This window comes from Garra rufa, chromosome 21 (genome assembly GCF_049309525.1).
Source record: "Garra rufa chromosome 21, GarRuf1.0, whole genome shotgun sequence".
NCBI lineage: Eukaryota > Metazoa > Chordata > Actinopteri > Cypriniformes > Cyprinidae > Garra > Garra rufa.
The window spans coordinates 3,855,700-3,876,749 of NC_133381.1; the positions used below are offsets into that span (position 1 = coordinate 3,855,700).

The following is a 21,050-nucleotide window of genomic DNA, read 5'->3' on the forward strand; positions in this document are numbered from 1 at the left end:
GTTCTAATTCTGTGAGGTGAAGTTCACACTTCTATAGCGAAATACGTTGAAAATGGAATGACTGACAGACCTTTTTTCCCGCTGGTAAACGTGGAGAACATTTGAATTTAAAAAGCGCGCGAGAATTTAAAACGCAGCGCGCGCTTTGAATAAATACGATATTATTGTTTCTTGTCATTTGATTTCTTTACTGTTTTCCCATAGATCAGGCCAATAGGAAGAGCAAAGCATTTTGTCCAAAAGGCTCGTCTGTTTCGACATTCCTAACAAGCAATCGCAGATGAACGCTGCACAAAATTAATCTTGAGTTAGAAGATGCTCCAATAATTTGAGCAGGAAAGCTGTGCTGTTAATTTCCTTTTTATTGGCACTCTGCAATAAACTGCACTGCTTAATTACTCATTTCTAGTCATCGGGCTGAACCTGAGGCTGCTGACTTTAACAGTACAGTGCAAACAATAATTAGGTCAATGGCACATTATTTTGGCCAGTGAACATTGAAATTAAAAGGAAAGTCTCTTAAACCTGTCCTCTGGCAGTGAGTTTAGTTCTCTGCGCGTTTTACAAATGCATGCAAGAAATCAATACTGTTTTTAAGAGAGACAAGAGAAATGCTGTTGGATTTAGTAAGAATTAATGTTTTGACCGATAACTACACAAAGATGAATGAATATGCACTCAAGATACATGTTACTTCACTATAGTTTTGTGTTTATATCATATACCTATTAATTTCTTTCAAAATTAATGCATTATTATTAGCTTATTTATATATGTAAAGGTGAAAAGACCGCTCTATGCATTATTTTAGTGCAATTAACATACGTTTTATTAATATTTTGAATGTTTTTTCCATTTCAGTTTTAAAGTCTTAGTTTTTTTGTTGTTGTGTATTGTCATTTTTATTTTATTTTAATGTCTATATGTGACCCTGAACCACAAAACCAGTCATAAGGGTCATTTTGTAAATTGAGAGTTATATAATAAATAAGCTTTTCATTGATGTATAGTTTGTTAGGATAGGACAATATTTGGCCAAGATACAACTTTTGGAAAATGTAGAATATGAGGGTGCAGAAAAATCAAAATATTGAGAAAGTCACCTTTAAAGCTGTCCAAATGAAGTCCACATTACTTACTTAAAAGTAAGCTTTGATATATTTAATCTAGAAAATATACAAAATATCTTAATGGAACGTGTGCTGTTTACTTAATATCCTAATGATTTTTTTGCATAATTTGATACATACAGATACAGTATACCCATGTGACTTATGTGACCCATGTTTTGTGGTCTAGAATCCCGTATAGCCTAGCTTTGACGATTTTTCATTTCAGTTTTAGTTATGGCATCTAGCTAAACTTTTTTTTTTCAAGTAACAAAACTAGTTTTGCTGTTCTAGTTTTAGTTAATTTTACTGACTTTATGGAAGTACCCGGGTAACAACAAATAAATAAATATAGGCTGTATTTGAATATTACCAAATTGCGTTTTTTGATGTGTTGGAATTTGCTTCAAATTTTAACCAAAAGCCAATGTACGAAAGTAAATTTTGTGTGCTACGAAAACATTTTTTACATGGAAATCGCTTTTGGCTATGACGAAACCACTCGAAATTTCCAGTAGCCTAATCTCGAACCGATTCACTATTTTTTTTTTTTATTATTATTATTATTAATTCGCGGAAATGAATCAAACTTACTAGTCAACTAGTTTGCTAGTCAAAATTTTATTCAGAGATAAATAAAATGGTTGCTTAGAAGATACGTGCCATGACGCGTTGTTTTGTAAACCTAACCAAATTTAAATAGAATTGCAAATGCATTCACCACTATATACGATGTTGCTTCATGCATCATAAACATGCAGTGAATATCTTTACATATCGACCAGCCCTGGATGAGTGTGTAGAGTTATTCAGTCAGTGACGGGTTAAACGAGCTCGAGCTGAAAGGCTCATCATATCTGAGGCAGCAGAAGGAAACGCGCTCAACATTTGCGCTCCGATCCTCCAGCGCGACGCGTCTCTTTCCAACTCGCAGGAATAACTACATCACTCTCATCTGTTCGGCTCCGCGTGGATGTGTCTTTAAACACCGAGCGCCTCCACACGGTCCCGCTGATTCAGATTCGCTAAGAGCCGCTGGTCTCCGGAAGGTCCATTTGGATGCTGGACCCCGGAGCCGCGTCCTTCCCAACAGGCTGAGCACGATGCCCGGCCATCACTGGATATAAATGACAGAACCAAGTGTGTGTGACTTCAGTGCACCGAAGCAGAGGCTGCATGGGAGATGAACGCAGCCGCCAAACATCAGCCTGATCTGCTAGAGAGACCCGCCAGCCTCCTGGTACCAACATGGGTAAGACAAGCAGGTCCAACTCAACTTAATGTGCTGATAGATCAGATACTTTTTGGCTGGTGTGTGTGCAGGCGAAACTTGATATAAATAGGTTTAGAATACTAGAGTAACTTGCTTAACCAACTTTGCTATGGATGAGGTCCTGCAGAACTGGTGGTTAATTTGTATGAATATATAGCTCTATATAGTTATATATGTATTATGAGTTATATATATATATATATATATATATAGGAATTTTAATGTTTTTGATTGTGGGAATGACATTTCTGGTCACAGATCTTATATAGTGAAATTCTCAGTTGCATTGCACATAATAGTGACTAATTATTGTCATGCTTTAAAATGGTTTTAATGCATTTTTAGGGGTTATTTTTTAGGCTGCTAGAGTTTTGAGTTCATAATACTGTATGCATTTTAAAAAGGTGCTTTGCAGATATGAAGTCAGCCAATTATTTTGTATGTGGACGGCATCCTGGACATTTCTGAGACATTTACATATGTGGCTTTTAAACATTTTTTTTTTATTTATACAGTATATTTATGGAATATATTGACATTGTTGCCATAAAAATGAGATGCAAAGTCAGTCAATGCTGGAGTATAATAATTGTTTTTTATTGTAAATGAGGTGTGGGTGAAAGAGGGTCAGATAATGAGCTATTAATGTAAAAAAAAAAAAAAAGGAAAATCTATTTTTTTGGCCACAGCATTGGCGATTAAGAACACAACAATAAAGCCATGCAGGAAATGTTGCATAATTGGCAGAATAAATCCTAGTAGATTTGAGGTGACAGTGTAATCTCAAGGCAAAATGAGTTTTTTCTGTGCTATTGTTCCCATTTGCTGTATTCCTCTTTGTGGAGATAATGATGTGTGACAGTGTGGAGTAGCTTCATTCGCACTATTCTTGAGGTGTTCGGAGATGTCCTCTCAAAGGATTTCTCAGTGAATGCATTGAAAGAGTTTCAATGTGAGATTCCTGCTTGCTTTATTTGTTTTAACACGTTCTGTCCTATTTCTGGTGCCCGTTTGTGGTTTTTCTTAATTGGTGTATGGAGTCTTGCCAGTTGCACTGCGGTACCTTTATCAGATTGGAGGGGTTTGAAGGGTTTCCTGAGGTATCGATAAATGCTGGCTCACTGCTTTTGGATTTTAAAAGAACTTGCAGTTTTTGCCCAAAAACAGAACCTCTGGGGAAGAGATTGGATGTCTGCACAAGCAGAAATCAATAATGATTTTTTTATTTTTTACTGATAAATTTGTTCCTGAGCTGCATCTAGTTACTGAAATCCTTCTATTGATATCTGGTCAGAGAACATACAGTTATTAAGTATTGAGAAACAACATAAAGCAGTTATTCTGATCTCGTTTTGGCTCCCAGAGGTGTGCAGATATGATTTGTAGGTTTCACCTTTGATCTGATTTTCTGCTGATCTTTTAGATGAACTGTGGTCCTGCGATTAAACCCTGGCTTAGTTCTGTGATCGGCATGAATGCAGTTGAGTGAATGATGAGGGCTGCCAGGTCTGCATGACAAACACTCGCTCGAATCTCAAACTATACCAGCTACAGAGAACAGATTTTGGAGTCCTTATTTTGCATTTCATTTTTCTGCAGAGCTGGAAAGCAATATTAAAACGTGCAAAAATTACAAGTTCATAGTGAGAAGACAAACCCCAGCAGCATTATCATTGCTAGATGTCTTGCAATATTTAGGGATCATCAGAGGGTTGCTTGGATGATGTAAATGCGTACAGTCCTGTGCGCACAGTACTTTTTATTTTCCTGCAGATTCACATGCCCATAGAATAGAAATTATTTTTTTTTAAACAGACACTGTGTGTAAAGCTACTTAAGAAATACTGACACATGCATATCTTGACTTTTATTTAAAAAAAATAATATGCAGTTTAAGTATAAATATGCTTTGTCTAACCACCAAATCTTGCAAAGAATATGCACATTTTAATCTATATTTACTTATACGATATGCAGTATAATGTCAAACCATTAACTTGCAATATGCATGCATATTTTAACTTAGATTGCATGTTATATAAGTAACAGTATGTTTTGTCAAGCCATCAAATCTTGCAAAACAGCATGCATGTATTTTTAATTATTTAAATTTAATTTTAATTATTAATTTATCATACATAATCTGATTTAGTTATTTATTCAAATTGTTTGTCAGTGTATTGAATCTTGCAATATGTATGCATATTATTACTTATAAAACATGCAATATAATGGCAAACCATCAAACTTTGCAAAATGCATGCATATTGTATATAATATGCAACATAAGTAATAAAATGCTTTCTCAGACCATCAAACCTTGCAATGCAGCATGCATAGTTTTTTTGTACTTTTATAATGTTATTTGTCACGATTGTCAGTGCATCAAACCTTGCGATATGTATGCATATTTTAGTTATAAAACATGCAATATAATCACAAAGCATTTAACTTTGAAAAGTGCATGCTTTGCTTTATCAAACCATCAAATCTTGCAATTTTTTATTTCTATTTATATTTTCTTATTTATTTGTAAAAATTGTTTGCCAGTGCATCAAACCTTGCAATATGGATGCATATTTTAACTTATATTTACTTAAAAATCCAATATAATGTCAAACCATCAAACCTTGCAAAAGTGCATGCATATTTTTACTTATATAATATGCAACTTAATTAAAAAATATGCTTTGGCAAACCTTGCAAAACAGCATGCGCATTTTTACTTGGATTTGATTATATAATATGCAGTATAAGTAATGGTATTTGTTTGTCAATGCATCGGATCTTGCAATGTGCATGCATATTTTTACTTCTACAATATGCACTATAATTAATAATATGCTTTCTCAGACCATCAAACCTTGCAATGCAGCATGCATACTTAGTTTTTTGTACTTTTGTAATGTTATTAGTCAAGATTGTTTGTCAGTGCATCAAACCTTGCAATATGTACTGTATGCATATTTTACTTGTAAAACATGCAATATAATTACAAACCATTAAACTTTGCTAAGTGCATGAATATTTTTACGTTTGTAATAGCTTTGTCAAACAATCAAATCTTGCAATACAGCATGCATGAATTTTTTTTAAATTGGCTTATATATTTGTCAAAATTGTTTGCTAGTGCATCTAACCTTGCAATATGGATGCATATTTTAACTTATATTTACTTAAATGCAATATAATGTCAACTCACCAAACCTCACAAAAGTGCATGCATATTTTTACTTATACAATATGCAACTTAATTAATAGTATGCTTTGTCAAACCTTAACCAATAAAGCATGCACATTTTTACTCGGATTTACTTATATAACATGCAATATAAGTAATAGTATTGTTTGTCAATGCTAATTTACGTATGCATATTTTTAAGGTTTTTTTATGCATATAATATGCATTTTAAATAATAGCTTTGTCATCAAATTGAGTGCTTAAATCGATTAAAAATGAGTGCAAATCCTTGGAAAAGCTGCAGACTTGGCAAGTCTGCAAGGAAATGTTGTGTATAAATGGTGTATTGATTAATTTATTTCATCTCTGTGTCAGAATGAATGAAGATCATTTACATTAGGTTATTTGTCTTGCAGCAGATGTACATTTCAGATTAACTTGCGTAACAGCCTCCAGAACAAATGATGTGTCTTACAAGTGTACTTGAGCAGATTGGCTTTGTAAATCTGCCATGTAATCTAACCAGTTCTTATTTATATTTGTGAGATTTGATTCAGATCCAGCTCTCGCACGTGTGTCTCTGGAAAATCGCTGCTGGAAAGTTATTGTGTGCTTGTCTTTGGGATTCGGAGACTCTGCTAAACGCGCCCTACGGAGACTGCGATTGGCACATGAATGCTATAACCTTAAAAGTCACAAATCTTTTATTCATGTTCTGCAGGACAGGATTCGAGGTTTTGAACTGGTAGTTGCAACTGTATTTCTAACAGATTTAGTGGAGAGAAAGCAATCTGGTTTACAATCAACCAGCAGCCCTTTGACCTTTGAATCAGAATTTTTTTACAAAAAATAAGAGTGATGTTTGTCTGAACAAAACATGCTGCCATGCGCTAATGTGTTGTGGGAGTATTGCAACAGTAAGGGTTGTTAGCAAGGGTAGTTAGTTGCTATGTGGTTGCTAGGGTGTTTTGTGTTGCTGACTGACTCTCCTGTGATCTTATGGTTTCCAGATATTATTTGGGAAAAAATGGTGCATCTGATCACTTTTTTAAGCAACAACACTTGATGTGAGGAATCAGCAAGATGAACTAGGCATGAAAGTTTATCAAGTAAAAGCTCTTTTAGTGTAACTGGACAAATGTCCACCGTGTCTTTTTGCTGTCAAATCTGACAAATTGACTGAGATTTGACTGAGTAGAAAAATTAAAAGTCACAAGTCATTAAAAGTCAAACTGTGTGGCCAACAACATACTTGAGTTCAAAAGTTTAGGTCAGTAAGATTTTATTTTATTAGTTTTATTCAGCAAGGATTAAAGATCTGCAAGACTTCTGTGTTGTTGCAAAAAAAAAAAAAAAGAAAAAAAAAAGAAATTCAAGTAATTGCTGTTCTTTTGAACTTTTTATTCATCAAAGAAAAATTATGGTTTGAATTAAAATTATGAACTTTAAACACTGAAAATAATAAGAAATGAGGCAAATCAGGATATTAGAATGATGTGGTTTGGTTTAGTTATATACAGAAATAAAATAAAATATATAAAAACATAAGCTTAAAATATACATTTTATTATAGTCAAGTTTAAGTTCTAATATAACTATAAATCAATAAATTAATAACTAAAAATATAATATAATAAGTAACATAAAATATATATAATATGATATTTTATTATATAAATAATGCAAGTAATACTTAATAAAATAAATAAATACAAGTACAATAACACAACAAAATTACTAAAAGCTGATTAATAAATTAACAAAAATTATAGTACATAGTTAAAAAATAGCACATTGCATACCAATAATGCTAAAATAAAAATATATCAATACTGATAATAAAAAATATTAGCATGATTTCTGAAAGATCATGTGACACTGAAGACTGGAGTAATAATGCTGAAAATCCAGCTTTGCATTACCAAAATAAATTATATTTTACAGTATATTTGGATAGAATAAGGTTATTTTGAAATGCAATAACATATTGCAACTTTTACTATATTTTTAATTCCATCAGTAAATCAATAAACTAGTGAGTCTCAAATCTGATCATCAGGATCTTTCGAGGAACGTTTGTTTCCAGAAGCTTTACTTTCAGTGTTCTTCGATGGAGGAATGGTCTTCCCAAGCCTCCAAAACATCTCACATCTTTGAAGGAACTTTTATTATTATTATTATATGTTTGGACCATTTCAATCTTATCTTACTAAGACATATTACTGGAGATATACACTGATATTTAGATCATTTTATGTCAGGATCTGCTGTACCTTTGTAAAGATATCATTGATTTACAATACAAGCAGCAGCAGAATTTCATCACTTTTTGTGCATCTAAATATCAGCATCAGCAATATTTATTCCCTGCATATATATATTTTTTATTTTTACTTTTATTTGCTTATATATTTGTCAAAAAAAATTCCAGTGCATCAAACCTTGCAATATGGATGCATATGTAAACTTGTATTTACTTAAAATCCAATATAATGTCAAACTATCAAACCTTGCAAAAGTGCATGCATATTTTTACTTGTATAATATGTGACTTAATTAATGGTATGATTTGTCAAACCTTGCAATACAACATGCACATTTTTAGTTGGATTTACTTATATAATATGCAATACAAGTAATAGTATTGTTTGTCAGTGCACCAAAACTTGCAATATGTAAGCATATTTTTACTTCTACAATATGCACCATAAGTAATAATGTGCTTTCTCAGGCCATCAAACCTTGCAATGCAGCATGCATACTTAGTTTTTTGTACTTATATAATGTTACTAGTCAAGATTGTTTGTCAGTGCATCAAACCTTGCAATATGTAAGCATATTTTACTTATAAAACATGCAATATAATTACAAACCATTAAACTTTGCTAAGTGCATGCATATATTTTTACATATAACATGCAACATAAGTAAGTTTGTAATAGCTTTGTCAAACCATCAAATCTTGCAATACAGCATGCATGCATATTTTTTTTTTAATTGGCTTATATTTGTCAAAATTGTTTGCCAGTGCATCTAACCTTGCAATATGGATGCATATTTTAACTTATATTTACTTAAATGCAATATATTGTCTACTCATCAAACCTCACAAAAGTGCATACATATTTTTACTTATATAATATGCAACTTAATTAATAGTATGCTTTGTCAAACCTTGCAATAAAGCATGCACATTTTTACTTGGATTTACTTATATAATATGCAATATAAGTAATAGTAATGTTTGTCAATGCTCATTTGCGTATGTGTATTTTTAGTGTTTTTCATGCATATAGTATGCATCTTAAATAATAGCTTTGTCAAAATAATCAAAATGAGTACAACTGAGTGCTTATAGTAAATATCAGCATCAGTACCAAATTGCATATTTTTGCTCCATAAATGCGCTCACTGTATCAGACTATATAAGCCATAAAAACCTCTTTCAAATGATTTAATAAACTCTCACATTTCCAATGGGTTTAAAGAGTAGCGCTTGGTGTTAGAGGTTTCATCACACTAGTGCCTTTGCATGCAACACTAATAATTGCATTATGAGCATAATGAATCTGAAGCACAGCGTTTTGCCATTTTCAGCTCGGCTGCAACACAAATCTATTGCGATTCGTCCCAGGGGCCGCGGTGATTTACTTCCAGCGTGACGTGACAGATTGTAATAGAGTCACAGCCGGGCAATTAGTCAGCCTTAATATAAAACTGCATGTGACCTGTTGGGTGTCGTCTTTATCTGTGAATCGCCTTTGCTGCGTTTAATATCCCTCTCTCTCGTCGTAACGCACGCTCAGCTCTTAAATGACCGTCTATTATTCCCGAAACACTCTATTAATACTGTCCCGATATGTTTACTCAGCCTGTAAAAAAGACGGCTCTTTTCCGCCGCGTCTTTGTCATCCGGCCCAGCCTTGCCTTTTCATTTCCATTTTGATTCACGACAGGTATGAATTTTAATGAGCTCCGTTTCGCATTTGGAAACTTACCTCGCCTAAATGTTACTTCGTACCGCAGAGTTGGATGATTGCAGTGTTTTCGGAGAAAATGAGGATGCCGGGAGCGCCGAGTGTGAGATAATCAAGGATGCGTGTTTTATTAATAGGGTTTCATTAGCTGGTTATTGATGTAGAATTGGTCATATGAAATATTGTAATGCAATATTGAGTTGCACGCTGGAAGCAGCTTTGACCTTTACTGATAAGACTTGGCGTGCTGAAGCATCGGGTGAGCAGAATGAGGTTTCTCCTCACTGTGTGGGCAGCGAGGATTTCCATACGAGCACAAAGGGTTCGAGTTCAAAGACAAAGCCTTTATTCCTAGGGGGGGAAAAGTACGGAGATTTCATGCTTGAGTTGAAGTGGATGCTGTCGATTTTACTTCATTAAAAGTCAAACTGTGTGGCCAACAACATATTTGAGTTCAAAAGTTTAGGTCAGTAAGATTTGATTTTGTTTTTAAACTAATTATTTTTATTCAGTAAGGATGCATTAAAGACTTTTACACTGTTGCAAAAAAATTCACATAATTGCTGTTTTTTTTCCTTTCTTTTTATTCATCAAAGAATCCTGAGCAAAATTGTATTTCACATAATTGCTGTTCTTTTGAACTTTTTATTAATCAAAGAATCCTGAACTAAATTGTAGTTTTAACAAATATTATTTGGTTTGGTTTGGTTATATATTTTTAATTAAAAAATAAAAATAATTATTTGTTTTTATTAAAAAAAACATTAACTTAATTTTAGCTAGTTGGCAAGTCAATATTTTATTAAGTTTAAGTACTAAAATAACTAAAACTAAATATTAAATTAGTAAAAAAAAATATAAATATAAAAGTAATATAAACAAAAATCTAAATAAATTATATATATATATATATATAAATATATATATATTATATATATAAATTATATATATAATATGAAAAATTATATAAATAATAAAACTAATACTTATTGAAAAATTGACAAATTAAAAAAAAACGTAACAACTATAATCTATTTAAAAAAACTATAATATGTAGCATAAAGTACACTGTATATCAATAATAACTAAATAATAAATTAGTAAACAGTATATAATTAGTATATAAGTAATATAAACAAAAATATAAACAGATTATTTATGTATATATATATATATATATATGAAAAATTATATCAATAATAAACTAATAATTATTCAAATATTGACATAAAAAACAATAACAACTATAATCTATTTAAAAAAACTATAATCTGTAACATAAAGTATACTGTATATCAATAATAACTAAATAATAAATTAGTAAAAAAAAAAATATATATATAATTAATATAAACAAAAGTATAAATAGATTATTTATATATATATATATATATATATATATATATATATATATGACAAATTATATAAATAATAAAACTAATAATTATTAAAATATAGACATAAAAAACAATAACATCTGTTTAAAAAACTATAATCTGTAACAAAGTACACTGTATATCAATAACTAAATAATAAATTAGTAAAAAAATCTATAATATATAATTAATATAAACAAAAAATATATATATGACAAATTATATAAATAATAAAACTAATCCTTAAAATATTGACATAAAAAATAACAAATATAATCTATTTAAAAAAAACTATAATCTGTAACAAAGTACATTTGTATGTCAATAATACCAAAATAACAATTTTCAACATTTATAATAATAAGAAATATTAGCATATTGGAATGATGTCTGAAGGACTGTGACACTGTAGTCTGAAGCAGTAATGCTGAAAATTCAGCGTTGCATCTCTAAAATAAATTAGATTTTACCATATATTTGGATAGAATACAGTTATTTTGAATTGTAATAATATTTCCCAATTTTACTATTTTTACTGTATTTTTAATTCGATAAATGCATTTCTGGTAAACATAAAACACTTAAAGTCCTAGCATTAGTATTTAAAAAGAAATGTTTTCTTGCCATCTTTTTGAGACGGACTGACTAGACTTTCTCATTAAACTCAAACATGTCACTCGAAATTGTTAAAACTTCAGATTCACCCTCAGTTAATTTTATAGCTGTTGCACCCGAGTCCATCGTCATCCGCATCTTTTAATTAAAGCTTTTTGCTTTAGGTCAGTGACTGTGTTGTGCTGGCTGATGAGACGTCTCTTCACAAGGACGAGTGACCATAGTTGTGTCTAAATGCGTCGAAATGGATGTCATTGGATGTATGAGTTCAGCCGGGAGTGTAATTTGATGGGCTTTGTGAGCTCAGTTTAATGGACAAAAAGATGAAAGAAATCATGATGACCTGCAAAAACTACGCTTTGTACTTTGGAGGCCTAAATGGAATTGTAGGGAATAAAAAGCCTAATTTTTGACTTAAAAATGTAGCTGAGTAAAACTAAAGAGATTCAGTTTCAAGTACTTAAGTGAAGTAAAAAAAAATCCTGTGAATAATTTATATAGTTGACAGATGATTTTATATGAAGTGAGTTTTTACTCGGAGTAAACGTGTTTCCTGTGATTTGAACCTGTGACTTTGCCATTGCTGGCACTTTAAATGTAGAAAATTGTCAGCAATTAGCAAGTCTATCCAAACTTTTGACTAGTAAAGCATGTGTTATCCATTATGCAAGGGTTTAGCCTTGTAAATCCTAAAATTTGAAATAATATTCAGAAAAGACTTGAACAAAAATAAGCAATTTAATGCAGATATGGATATTCAAAAGACCAGAAAGTGAAGTGATGCAATTCTGATGCTTGTTATGTAAATCAATGAGATCTTTATAACAGCACAGCAGATACTGACATAAAATGATCTAAATATCAGTTGTCACTCTATATCTCCAATAATATGTCTTAGTAAATGAGATTGAAATGATCCAAACATATAATGCGATAATGCAATCCAATGCAAGGCTTGGGAAAATCATTCCTCCACTGAGGAACAGTGAAAGTAAATCTTCTGGGAACAAAGTTCCTCAAAAGATCCTGTAGATCAGATTTGAGGTTAAAAAATGATTAATGGAGAATCAAGAACCAAGCTGCTTCAGTCCTGTAAGTGGAAATATGAATAGCTATACTTCAGTTATAAGTCAGTCAAGATTTGACAGCAAAAAGACACATGAAGTACCAGCTGAAGGTGGACGTTTGTACAAGTAGACTAAAAGACCCTTGACCCTTAAAACATCTCCAAACTATCATTCAAATGACAGATGACATGGAGTAGATTATGTCTGAAACATTAACATTAATGGAACGTTCATTTAGAGTTTATAACATTGTAACATTTATGGAACATTCAAAAGTGACATTCCCATAATGTTTGCAAAATGTAACATTCTACTTACTTGATTGAAGCTATTATCTAAATATCAGTTGTCACTCTATATCTCCAATAATATGTCTTGGTAAGATGAGATTGAAATGATCCAAACATATAATGCAATGCAATCCAATGCTGATTGAAAGATGAACAAATAAACATTCCTAACATTAATGGAACGTTCATTCAGCGTTTGTAACATTGTAACATTTATTAAACATTCAAAAGTGACATTCCCATAATGTTTGCAAAATGTAACATTCTACTTGATTGAAGCTATTATCTGAAAATCAGCTGTCACTCTATATCTCCAATAATATCTTAGTAAGATGAGATTGAAATGTTCCTAACATATAATGCAATGCGATCCAATGCTGATTGAGAGATGAATAAATAAATGCCCCTAACATTAATAGAACGTTCATTTAGAGTTTGTAACATTTATGGAACATTCAAAAGTAACATTCCCATAATGTTTGCAAAAAGTAACATTCTACTTAATGTTGCCTTTAACATTCACATAACAGTTAAAAAAAAAAACATTTAAAAAGTTTTGAACTGTTCAGAAATAATGTTCTCATAACTTTATGAGAATGTTCTCAGAACCCATTTTTGTTAGTTGAGAATGTTGCAAATGCTGTTTCTGCTCGCTGCTCTGCTGTGGTTCATGTTTCGAAGAGTAAATAATGATTATGGATCACTCGGCTTTACTCTTCTGCTCTGATTCCACCTGCTTGAACGATTTCTGGCTGAGATACGGTAGCTACTGTCTACAGCGGCGCGGGTGAGATTCCCTGCCGAGAGCGGCCGGCGAGAACGCATTGAATTTATTACAGCCTGCGGCTTCACGGTGGCCATCAGGGTAATTTGATTGATCCGTGCTTCGTCCGCTGCCGCTTTCTACATAGATTATCAGAACGGCTGCACACTTGAACTCAGTGATTGGCATGTCTTTGATATTGAACACTCAAGACACACACGGCCCGTTCAATTGTTCAGACAGTTTCCCTGTTTACAATTGCATAAGGCACACGCTTTAAGTCCTCATCTATATCGACTATTACAGTCGTCCTCAAAAGACAAAGGAGAAAAAGACTATATCCGTGGCGCTCCAGCCCTGCAGCGGTGTGACATTATCAGCTGTGATCTGATCTCCAGACAGCAGTTGACCTTCATTCTTCTTCTAATTATTATCTTGATTGAAGCCGTCCAGTGGAGCTCTCTCTCATCCGCCTTTGTAGTGAATTCAAATTAGAGGCAATATTTCACAATTACAACGCAAACACTTAAAAGTAATCATCGTTTGAAGCAGATAATTGACCTTAAAGGCATTTAAAATCAAAGATCTAACAAATCTAACTTTTTGTCGCTTGATAAGGTCACTGTCAGACAGGAGTAGATGCGGGTGGGCGGCGTGACTAAAGCCTTATATCATTCTGTGAGTAATTTTGGATCCAAGTGATGGTGTTCATTACAATATAAGAGTTATTTTTGATTGGAGTTCTATGAAAAGCGATTTATGTAAAGTAGACGTGTGGAAATTTATCTTTTTCTCTTGCAAAAGCCAAAGAAAGAAGGTCATTTTTTGAAAGTAGTCTCTTCTACTCATCAAGGCCGCATTTGTTTGATCAAAAATGCTGTAAAAATTGTTAAATATTATTACAATTTAAAATAACTCTTTTCTATATGAATATATGTTAAAATGTAATTTATTTCTGTGATGAAAAGCTGAATTTTCCACGTCTTTACTGCAGTCTTCAATGTCACATGATCCTTCAGAAATCATTCTGATATTTGCTGCTCAAGAAACATTTATGATTATTATCAACCATAAAAATGCCTAATATCGGTACCGATAATCAGTCAACCCCTAGTAAGAAAAACTGTTGTAATAAAGTTAGTAAAAAAGTAATAAAATGTTAGTAAAAAAAAAACTGTTATGTGAATGTTAAAGCCAACATTTTATTATTTTGCAAACATTATGGGAATGTTACCTTTAAATGTTCCATAAATGTTACAAAAAATCCTGTTTTTTTTATTAAAGGCCAGATAACTTTGAATCAGCATTCTATAATAATTACTGGAGGAGAGGCCTCTAAATGATCAACTTGTTGAAAAACCTATTTCACACATAATCTACTCCATTCTGTCGTTTGAATGATAGTTAGGGTTTTTTTATCAAGTAAAAGGCCTTTAGTGTAATTGTACAAATGTCTACATTCAGCTGGTGCTTCAAAATGCTGTCAAATCTTGACTTTTACCAAGTAAACGTAAACATTAGGGGTCAACCGAGATGTTTTTCAAGGCCGATACCTATTATTACAGATCGAATAGACCGATAACCGATATTTTGAAATGATATATACTGTATGTCTGGTGTAAAAATGTAATTTAATGTAAACTCAGACAAAACCTTTTTTTTAAAAAAATGCGTTTAAATTATTGAAAATGACTGATACCGATAACCATAAAAATGCTTAATATCGGCACCGATAATCAGTTGACCCCTAGTAAGAATAACTGTAGTAATAAAGTTACTAAAAAAAGTCATATAAAGTTAGTAAAAAACTGTTTTGTCAATGTTAAATGCAACATTTATTATTTTGTTACTTCTGAATGTTCCATAAATGTTACAGACAATCTTGTTTTCTTATTAAAGGCCAGATAACTTTGAATAAACGTTCTATTAATACTTTACTTGATTCTCCATGAATCATTTTGTAGAAAAATCAGTGAGTCACTGTTCCTCAGTGGAGGAATGATCTTCCCAAGCCTCTAAAACATCTCACATCTTTTGAGGAACGTTTATTAGTTCATCTCTCAATCATCATTGGATTGCATTGCATTATATGTTTGGATCATTTCAATCTCATTTTACTAAGACACATTATTGGAGATATAGAGTGATGGCTGATATTTACATAATTTTATGTCAGTATCTGTTAAGCTATTATGAAGATTTAATCGATTCACATTATAAGCATCATATAAAAATATCAGCATTTGCACAAAATTGCGATTGACTTTACCTCATTCTCTGAATAAAACTGAGCTGTTTTTCCATCATATTCATACTGTATCAGACTATATGAGCCACAAATGTCTGATGTATCAAATATTATACTCAACAAAAAACACATGCAAACTTTAAAACGGTTCTGTAAACTTCCATTTAAAAAAAGAAAAAATAAGTTTTTTTCTGGCTTATATCATACAGTATGTCAGTCTTTACCGGGTTGAGGAAAACTATTCACTGTATCACACTGCATCTCTTTTATGCATTCATTGCTTTCTTCTTAAATGCTCCACTGGATGTGTAGAATATCTTCAGATGTTTGGACACAGTTTGTGGAGTTTTTTACTCTTGAGTTGGTTCCTTTTAAAAACCTGACAGAATCAGCACCGCTTTAAAGTTCCTTCTCGTCTTGTTTGGGATACGTTTACACATGCCACTTGAATATATATCCAGTATACTGTACCACAGAAACTCATTTCTGCCTTTGCATGCTATATTCCAGCCAGTCCCAAGAGTGGCTTTCTATGGGATTTATTCTAGAATGCACAAAAGCGAGTCAGTGCTTGATCACTGATTTGAAACGGCGATGCATTTCTCACGGGTTATTCCTGATTCCAGACGGCCTTCAGTAGAAAACATGAAAACCCATATGGACAAAAGAAGCACATGCCATACGTGCGTTTCCCTGGAGGATCGCTTCTTATTATGGTCTAACACAGGCGAGATATTCAGATACATCTTCAGTGTAGCCGTAATTTTGGACGTCACATTTATTCATATTCATATATCATGGACTGTGTATTTTGAGAGTTTTTCATTGCCATAGTCTCTATAGATTAGATGACATTCCTTGAGACAAAATGCATTGCAAAAAGTACTGTACATACCAGATTTGACCTTTGAAATTATATATTTTTTTTTACAATTGTATTTATAACATATATATTATTTACGTGTGTGTGTGTGTGTAGAAAGAGAGATATTTATATTAAATACACTGTTTAAATGAGTGTTGCTATTTTTAGGATGGTTATTATTATTATTATTATAGTTTAAAAAAATTAATTCGATTTTTATATTTTCTGTATATAGTTTCTATTTACATTTTCTATTATAGTTTTTAAAAAAATAAAATAGAATCAAAAATGTTTATGTTTTTTTTTTTTTTTTTATTATAGTATTATACAAAATAGTATTATTAATATACTATTATAGTTGAAATTTTAAGAAATATGTTCTATATTTTCTCAACAATTTGTTTTTGACTTTTGACTTAAAAATGTCTAGTTTGTTTTTTATTTTATAAATTTTAGTTTAAGTACTTAAACTTTTCATAAATAGATTTATTTAATTAAATAATTTCATTTTATTTATTTAATTAAAAAAAACATATGTATGTGTATACTAGGGATGTCACAATACTCAATATAATATTGAACCGTTCGGTACGACATCCACGGTTCAATACGCGCTTGTGAATTGCGGTTTTTCGGTTTTGCATCTAAATATCTTCCTTTTATTTCTCTTGGAATTTGCTGTATGTTTGCCTACGATTTCATGTGCTGAAATGAGAAAACGCGTCCCCTCTTATATTTGAAAAAAATAACGCAACACGCAGAGCATCTTCCATTCTAATGACATGCAATGATAAGCCTTTCTAAACCTGTTGTCCAACAAAAGTTATAAAAACAAGTCACAAAAACATTATAACTTGTTTTTAATTCACAACATCAGTCGAGTGTTTGAAATAACTTCCTTATGTTGTGATCTGATGTGGATTCTCATCACAGAATGAGGCAGACGCTAAATTCTATACTCATATTCAATGTATGTCGATTAGCAATGGCTTATGAAAATACCTGAGATGGCTTGAAGAACACAGATAAACCATATATTATTGCAGACGAGTGTTTATTGTCCTTAGATGTCATCATTCAAAACGTTTACCGTTATATCTTGTTTTTAATAAGTTACAGCAATAGCGATGCTTTTATCCATATTAGAGAAGATGGAACGGAACGTTATTAGCGCTACTTCTTTGATGCTTTTGACGTGTTTTTTTATGCACAAGGGCGCCCTCTGGCATCCAGTATGAATGAAACCCATTCTATTTTGCGTAAAAGTCTAAAAAAATTATACCTCTCTCAAAAGAAAAATTAAGCAGACACATACTAAACCACACTTTATCTAGTGTGCAGAGGTTTACAGGAGTATTTTGTTAATTTGTTCCAAAAAAAAAAACACACTGAAGTGGCAAGATATCAGAACCGAACCGAACCGAAAACCGTGGTTAAAAACCGAGGTACGTATTGAACCGTGGACTTACTGTATTGTTGCATCCCTAGTGTATACAGAGTTATTATATAACAATGATAACCCTGGCTAATATATATATATATATATATATATTTAATTGCACTTTAATATGCTGATTTCAATATAAAAATGTCTTGACCAGTATAACTTATTTTACTTTTTTACTTTCTTTTGTTTGTTTTATTTATTTTGTGTTTGCTTAACTTTCTTACTAAGTGCATAATTCAGTGGAAAATGAGTAGGGATGATATTTGCTTTAGACAAAGTTTTAGATTTGAATAATTTTATAGTCATTTTAGTTCTTAAATGTCTCTAATTTCTGTTTAGTTTAAAGCAACTAACTGATTTTATATTTATATTATATATTTTATGTTTAGATGTTTTATTTCAGTTAATGTGCATTTTAGTTCAAGTATTGAGAATGAAGAAATTGAGAATTTATATCTTAGGTTTAAATAATATCCGTATATCATGAGTTTTCTCAGTGTTACAGTCTTCTTTGGCTAGCTGCTGTTTCTAAAGACAAAATGCATAGTGAAAAGCACTATAGAAAGCAGCTGTTTGCATTTGCTGAAGGAAATGTGAAGCTGCTTTCCTGTCTGAGGTGATACTGTTGGACGTTTCATGAGGTCTGGCTGTAGAAGCTTTATTTTTTTTCCCCCAATTTTGCTCACAGTTGGCGCCTGAGGGCCGTCATGCAGAGGTGACCCTTAGCCAGATCCTTCGGCCAAATCTGGATTTCAGTCCCCACCAAACCATCAGGCCGTGACAGCCACAGTTGTGGCCTTGAGCGAAGCGTCTAAGCCCAGATTTCTCCAGAGACTCTGCCTGAGAATGAAGGCTTTCCCGGCTATCTTTGCATTCGCTGTATGAATATAGCAGAAGCTCACCTTTCCTGCATGTTGAGCGTGTGCGCGCTCTCTAACTCCAAACTTTGATTAATTATCCGCTTCCTAACGGGAGACTCACTTGACCTACATCCCGGTGTCTCCGGGGAGAATGGGTTTAGGTGCCAGAGAGAGAACTAGGCCAGAACTGAGAGACTGTGGTTCTGTCAGAACCGGACTCATCATCATCAGCAGCATAAACAGGATGGACAAACACATGCACTGCGCAAAATACATGATGTTTCTGCAGCTCACGCACTAATAGATACAGGATATCACTTCAAAATCAAAAGGAAAAAATACGGCACATTTTTTTTTCACATATTTTTTTTTGTAATTGTTAAAATTGTTTTTAATAAAAATAATATTTTAATCATATAAAATAATAATTTATATTTATTTTATATATATATATATATATATATATATATATATATATATATATATATATATATATATATATATAAACTATTTCTTTTTTTTTGTTTAGAAATTATATGTAATATTGTATTTTCTTGATATTTAATATATTTTAATATTTTAATTTAATTGCCAATATCTGTATTTTTTTTTTAGCTTTTGTTCATATTTTTGTTTTCCTTTTATTTTTCATATTTTCTGCTTTCATTTTTATATTTTTATGCTTCATTTTAGGTTTTAGTAATTTGACTGTGTTTTTGTAATTTAAAAAAAATTATAATACAAATATTTTTTCAATATTAAATAACATATATGTATGTATGTGTAGTATAAATTTTTTTTTGCATTGTGCCATTTTTTATAATAACTTACCATTTTTATAAATTATATAATAAATTATATGTGATGTTTATTATAATATCTTATTTCATATATTTTAATATTTCAATTTAATTGGCAATTTCTGTATTATTTAAATTATGTCTTTATATATTAGTTTTTAGTTTTTTGTACTTTTTCAACTTTTTAAATTTTATTTCAGTTAATTTTTATTTATTTATTTAAAGTAATTTATATATATATATATATATATATATATATATATATATATATATATATATATATATATATATATATTAGTTTAGGTAATTTTTGTACTTTTTCAACTTTATTTTAGTTATTTTTTTATTTATTTAAAGAAATTTTTATAGATGTATATGTGTGTATATATATATATATATATGTATATGTAATTGTGCTTCCATATCTTTTTTTTTTTTTGTTTTTTTTGCATTACAGTATTGCGGAATTCAGTGGAAAATGAATATAAATTATTATTCTATCTAAATAAATAAAAAAAATAATTAAATGCATAAAAATATTAATAATTCCTCAAATTTGCCTACTTTTGTCCTAAAAGTCCCAAAGGATGCTTTTTGGTGCATTATTGTAAACACAAATAAATCGCAGCAGATGCGACTGAATGTGTTTTTCAAAATATCAAAAATTGATTTTACATGTTGATTTTGCACTCCTGACATAAATGAAGAAATGAGATATCAGAAATGGATGTCAAATATTACCGCTGCAGTCTGAAATCTTTTTAATGATTCACATTTTGTCCATGTGTTGTCCTGAAGAGTGTGGTGTTTTAGCATGCAGCGAATGTTGAACAACAGCAATCTCGGGCCGCCAGCCTCAACGCTTTTCATTTTATTTATGCAAAATTTAATTTCTCTCTTTTGCAATATCGGCCAGTCATTTCCTCATCAGTCTCATCCGCTGTGTTTCTGTGATAAGTTGACTCACAGTCAGTTATTCCGAAGCAAATATGCGGATGTTCTTAGTCTCTTGAGGGAGGTTTTGCTGTGCTGCTGTTCATCTGTGTGTGACCAAACATCACGCCGCTTGTTATTTGTCTTTGGAGATTCCTGTCAGATGGTCTTGGGCTGCGTCTGAATGACACAGAAGTTGCGGTTTGATGTTTTCAGCGATGTTTGCACAGATAAACACAGCTAGAG

General features: G+C 31.5%; 1 protein-coding gene across 1 annotated transcript in view; it reads left to right on the forward strand.

Moving 5' to 3' along the window:
* Window positions 1-1,993: 1,993 nt before the first annotated feature.
* The window catches only part of sntg2 (syntrophin, gamma 2), a 96,579-nt gene continuing 77,522 nt past the window's right edge, over window positions 1,994-21,050 (forward strand). The window contains exon 1 of the mRNA XM_073827180.1: window positions 1,994-2,361. Coding sequence (XP_073683281.1) covers window positions 2,293-2,361 — 69 coding nt within the window. The 5' untranslated portion in view covers window positions 1,994-2,292. The remainder of the gene's footprint in view (window positions 2,362-21,050) is intronic.